The sequence below is a fragment of the Peromyscus leucopus genome, chromosome 6 (genome assembly GCF_004664715.2).
Source record: "Peromyscus leucopus breed LL Stock chromosome 6, UCI_PerLeu_2.1, whole genome shotgun sequence".
Lineage (NCBI taxonomy): Eukaryota > Metazoa > Chordata > Mammalia > Rodentia > Cricetidae > Peromyscus > Peromyscus leucopus.
This window is the reverse complement of record NC_051068.1, coordinates 125,868,412-125,874,411: the sequence shown is the minus strand read 5'-3', so window position 1 is coordinate 125,874,411 and position 6,000 is coordinate 125,868,412. Positions and strand designations below refer to the sequence as shown.

The 6,000-nt window shown below is 45.4% G+C and overlaps 1 protein-coding gene across 4 annotated transcripts in view; it reads right to left on the bottom strand.

The window, feature by feature from the left end:
• Positions 1-1,417: 1,417 nt before the first annotated feature.
• Positions 1,418-6,000, bottom strand: part of Cryz (crystallin zeta) — a 28,715-nt gene continuing 24,132 nt past the window's right edge. For all 4 annotated transcript variants that reach the window (XM_028882938.2, XM_037207241.1, XM_037207243.1 and 1 more), the window contains 3 exons: positions 3,438-3,539; positions 3,254-3,349; positions 1,418-2,866 (listed from right to left, as the gene is read on the bottom strand). In XM_028882938.2, the coding sequence (XP_028738771.1) occupies positions 2,705-2,866; positions 3,254-3,349; positions 3,438-3,539 (360 nt within the window). In that variant the 3' untranslated portion in view covers positions 1,418-2,704. The remainder of the gene's footprint in view (positions 2,867-3,253; positions 3,350-3,437; positions 3,540-6,000) is intronic.

The following is a 6,000-nucleotide window of genomic DNA, read 5'->3' as shown; positions in this document are numbered from 1 at the left end:
ATCCTGAGAGCAGTGGGCATCCCAGGGAAACAAGTAATTTCTTGCTTTAATGTTTACTTAAGAACATTATGAAAAGTTTCCTGGTTTTCTTTCCTCTTTCAGAGTATCTAAGATTGTCCCTAGCCCTGGTTCCACGGCCAAAGCACACATAAAAAGCTGACAAAGAGCATCAGAAGCGTTAAATGTGCAGGTAGAACTTCCAAGCAACATTAAGTGACTGCCCTGTGAGCCCATGACATCTGTGATGGTTCAACAAAGTCATGTTTTACCTGTTTGGGGGAAAAAACAAAAACAAAACTATAGCAACTCGAAAGAAATTTCTTTCAATTGTATAGGGAGGCCATTTCCAGTGAGTTGAAGGATTTAATAGAGAGAATTCTGCCTCAGAACTCCAAGTAAAAAGTCCAACCTACATTCTGGCCTGCTGCCCCTGACACACCAACCCCTACAATTGCTTGAGCGAATTCCTTCAAACCCTCTTAATGTGTGCCTTGATGATGATGTTTCTCTGGGGATCCCTGACAGAGGCCCCCCAAAGGTGAGAAATATTTCACAGGGTCATACTCCATTCTACAATGGACCCTAGGACATGGGTCATGTTTGACTTTTCTTTGTCACCTCTGATTCCAGCAGAGTGCTTTCCCAGACTACTCGATGGCTGCTGAGCTACTGATGAAGAGACTGAGCCTAAATAACTACTATCCAATCAGAAAATAAGTGAAGTCAGGTGAGGATGATGAACAGAGTCAGAAAAACAAGAGGAACCCATGCAGAACAGAGCTGGGCAGCAGGCAGTTCCATGCCTATGGGAGCCAGAGGAATACTAAGTTTAAAAGCCAAAGGCCTTGAGAGGTAAGTTTGGAGTTTGGAGTTTAACATCAGTGACCCGTGAAGCTCAGTCCATGCCAAGCTCCTGGCCATGTGCCTGTGAGTGTGCTGCTCCAGCTTTGGGAACCAGGGTTGCTTACCACCTCGTCCTCTAACATGAGTCTTGGGCATCAAACTCAAAGAAGCCAAGAGCAGAAATCCAGAAGGCTGAGAGTTGAAATGATCATTATCTACCTTTCATGGAGGACAGCCCGTGGTGACCTGGGCCCTGAGCCCTAATTAGTGACTGCAGTGATCTAGAAGCTGGGACAGCACTGGAGCCAGAATTGCAGAGATCCACACAGAAACACACCTGGTGCCGCAGCACCTTAACCCTGGCACTTAGCTCAGAGTGTGGCTAGTTTTGCCCTCAAAAGTAACTGGCCTGTAGCAATGACTGTGAAGTAGTATGGGGTCTCTGTGTTAGCTCCTATTCACAAGGTAAATGTGCAAACAGACCAAGCTGTCCACACAAGTATCATTCCTTAATCTTTGTGCCTAATAAAGAACCCTGCACTTTAGGAGGCATCTAAAATAACGATCCAAGACATTGACTTTCTGAAACTTTGTTAAAATGTTATTTTACAGGATAGTTAACCAGTAACAGTGGCTGAACTTAGACCATGCTAATGGCTAAAACACTTTGGTCACAGCACAAACATCAAGACATCAGTGGCCACATCCCCCAACTGCATGAACAGTGATTTCTGCTCACTCCTTAGCAAACTGTGTTCAACAGAACAAAGGAAACAAGACAGTTACCCATGTAATTCGAAAAGAAACAGATGATATATTCATGTGGACAGAAACAAAACCAACAGTGAGTTATGGAACCTTATCTCCTTGGACATAATACTGGGGTGAGATTTCTAAAAGGCTGTCCATTTATTTAGTCTAAAAGAATTCCAGCACAAAAGAGGCCTACTAAGCAGTCCCAAGATCAGGCGCCATGCAGAAATGAGGCTTGTGCCGCACAAATGAGACAGGCATAGGCTTCAGTATTCTACAGAATTGACTCCAAGTTACGGTACTACGAAAGCCAAAGCAGACCTTTCTTACTGTGTTAAATTTGTGAACTTACAATTTTAAGCAAAATTACACATACAGGAAACTCTAAATAACCATGAAGCATTGAATGGGTGACTGTACTGAATACCACAGACCCAGGATAAGGTTGCTGACCTGGAACATGGTTGGTGACCAGCATGTGAGTATTCTAGCATTTTCAGATGTGTTAGGAAAACTGGCTGACAGCTTTCTCAGGTGTTGCTCATTTTGCCCTTCCCAGAGGCTCACAGACTGAGATGATATTGGTTTTAAAAGGATGTTTTTCAGCCCCGAAAGTCTTCAGAGTCCAAGACAGCCATGCCGTCCAGAGGACTGGGGACCTTAAATAAAGGTAGGCAGGCTTGGAAGCCCCTGGAGGTCAAGAGTCAAAGGCCTGAAGTCAATCAATTAAGGAGTTCTGAAATGAAGCTGTGTGTGGCAGTCCACTACTATCCTGGCACTTAGAAGGCTGAGACAGAACAATCACCATGAGTTCAAGGCCAGCATGAACTACAGAGCAAGATCCTGTCTCAAAAACAAAACAAACAGAAACACTAAACCAAACCAAGAAAACCAAGAGAAAGAAGCAAAACCAGTTTTGAGATGCATGCCAACCCACATAAGGCTGCATGTTCTCTGCTATGGTGTTACTCCACTGTGTAACCCCCGAAAGTCATGATTTTAATACATGAAACCCAATGAAATGAATGCTGACTAAAGATGACAGACAGAAGAAAGACTTGGAGAAGAAGATGTCACGGTGACACAGGGCGTCCGAAAGAGTTGGTCATCATGGGAGGAGAATCATTTTCCCGGTCTTCCCACTGCTATGGATGATGTCTTCATGGGCCTGGACCACCTTCTCCAATGGATACTCAGAACCTATCACTGGTTTCACCCAACCTTCTTTCATTCCTGCTTGGAGGATGCCTGCAAATTGCTGAAATTCCTCCTAGGGGAAAGAGACAAAAATGTTTTAAAGTGTGTTTTTGTTGTTCTCGGTTTCTCAAGGAACGTGGATATCGGGGGAGCCATACCAGAAAGGTCCTCCTGCAAATATGCAGATTTGACACCTGGCCCAGAACTCCCTTTTAATTCTGTCAATCGCACAAGTCTGGGACAGTGTTAGAATAGGAAATACTGTCCCGAAATAGCTATGATTAGCATGCCTTCTCCCAAGCAGACTGAATTATACTGCTGCTCTCACAAACCATCCAGGGACCGACTGGTATCTACCTCTCCAGTCAGGTGACCAAGCTCAGCATCTACCGTAAATCTGTTGACTAGACAAACTTCTAAGTGTTCATGTTAGCAACATCAGAACCACCTCCTTCCCTACCTTGGTGGATGAAAAGAGAGAAACTCCAATTATGCTTGTCTCCTTTGCCATGGTGTCCCTTGGGTTTATTTCAATAGGACCTCTAGAGCCAACGACCTGTCATGGAAAGATCAGGTACACTGTGAAGACTCCTGTGAAGGGGGAAACGGCAGAGAACATCGAAGGGATGAAGGACAAAACTTACAATTACTCGTCCTCCCCGGGACAGAAGCTTCAAGTCATTACTCAGGTTGACATTCGACAGCATCTCAATGATCACATTAACCCCGTCGTCACCAACAGATTTCTGCATAATAAAAGAAACATGATAAAGATGAACGGCTGTAAACTCGCTTCTCCAGTAACATGTTCCACAGAAATGTGTTTCAGATGGCAGGTAAATGCTGCGTTTTTAAGACTAACAATGTAGGCTTTAAAACGGTCTTATTACAAGGCAGTGATGCCATGCCAAGCAAACAGCCACACTCTGCGGTGTGAAGACTGAGAGGCACCAGATAAATTGACATATGAGATAAAATCTGTATGGATTATTTGTGTGTGCTAGTCAACTTGAACATAAAATGTTGTTCCTTAGTTAAAAATTTCCTATCACTAAAAATGTTTACAGAGAGGAAACAACAAATCAAAACTTCCCAAGCCCTAGGGGTCTCCCATTGGTGCTTTCAGGATGTGTGGGTGAACTGGGGTGTGTGTTTCTGTGTGTGTGCATATTCAGTGCTGTTCTAAGTGCTTTCCCATTGCCTGCTACACTAATTCTTTTTGTCTGCACTGTAGAGCATTGGTTCTCCATATTTAAAAATAGTTCTTGAAGAACCAGCAATATTATTGTTATTTTATATTACATTTGTTTTATTTTATTTTAACAAGAGTGAATTTGTACACCAGGCATTGGATAGAGTGCGAAGAATGGATATAGTGCACTGAAAACTAGAAATCTGGGTGGAAACCACCACAAGCACAGATTTCACGGAAGGCCTGAGTGCTGTGTTAGCAGACGTAGGCCATGAGTTCCAGAAGGAAGGCCCAAGTACTGTGTTATAGACGTAGGCCATGAGTTACAGGAGGAAAGAGTTAAAGTTTAACTGCCTACACTGGTCAAGGAAAGTTCCTCAGAGGAAATGACCCAGAGGATGAAAAGGGGTCTCCTAAACACAACAAGGGAGATGAGAAAAATCTACACACAGGGTCTTTGGGGAATTCTTCCTCAGCCACAGCATTGTGGGAGAGGAAAACTCAAACTGTTATAGCTGACAACATGCTGAACAGTGCCTTAAGTGAAGGACTAGGTGTTTGGTTTTATTTTCCAGGTGTTCATTAATTCAATGTTTTAAGTATTAGAAACTCAGTAAGAGGCAGGAAGTCAGAATTCCTATTTGAAGAGAGATCCATTCTAGTTTTTCTTGATACACTTAAAGGGACAAAATTCTCTGGGAACAGTAGAAGATAAAGGGGCTCGAGCGTAGTTACAGACTCGTCAGGCTGGGGAAACAGAGGCTTAAGAAGTAGTGACAAGGACTTGAGAGACCCTTGCAGGGGTGAAGCTGGCAGAGTAATGTGGGCACCGTGGAGAGCAGCAGGGAGAAGATGATTTAAAATGAGCATCAACACTGAGATTGGTTCCTGCCTGGCACATGTATGCTGAAGACTGCCAGGCCGGCGGCACACAGGAATGAAACTCTGGTCCAAGAGGCAACAGAGGGCACATAGGCACACAGACACACAGTGTGTAAAAACATGGAGAGGAAGGAGGTTAACGTGATGCCAGTGTGCAGGAAGACAGCCAGGTTCAAGGAGATGGAGTCAAGGTCTCACTCCTGAGGATGAAGACAGACACAAGACCAGCCTAGTCACAAGGCCTCACCTCTGACCCCTGAGAGGCAGCCTGGTAGATGTTCAATTACGTAAACACAGAACTGCACTGGGACGGAAGGAGGGAGGAGGGAGGAGGGGAAGGAGGGAGGAGGGAGGGAGAGGGAGGAGGGAGGGAAGGAGAGAAGGAGGGAGAGACGGAGGGGGAAGCAAGAGAGGGAGCAGTGAGTCCACTGTGTGTTTCCAGACTAGGCAGTAAAGGATCTGGAGAGGGAAGGGGAGAGGAGGGGAAAGGGAGCAGAGGCGGGGGAGAGGCCTGGACATGTCTGGGAACATGAGAAACAGAAAAGCCACGGGCAGGTGAAGGAGTCAAGACCTCAGACTCTGGACAGACAAGGAGCCAGCTCACCCAGGAGCCAGGCCCCCATAACCTCTGCAAACATCCAGGAGTCAGCACGGGATGCCAGCTCCCCTGTACAAGGCACAAAGGACAGCCTTGACTGGTGTGTTTTGGCAAGGCAGTAAGGTGGAAAGAGACCCCACACACACACACATTCTTCCTCTTGGGTGATGACCTCTCTAAAGCACTCAGTGCCGGGAAACTCTCATTCTCCTAACTCAAGAAAGTGCTTGTGAGGGTGAGCAAGGAGTCAGACTTGAGTTAGTTATTAGCAGTATACAAATAGGGACTTGAGGGTTGAGGTGAGGGTTGGGAATAGAAGGCAGTGGCAGAGCGCTGGCCAGGCAAAACAGATAAGATCCTGTATGAACTGGGTTGTATGCCACAATTACCTGAATGCTCCTCACATGGTGGGGGGGACAGTGATTATTCCTCCCCAAGGACCCCGTTAACAAGCAGCATATTTTCTGGACAGATACATCTGCTGTGTACTCCTGGGAATCTCAACTGCAATGGGAATTTTACATGATAACAGCTG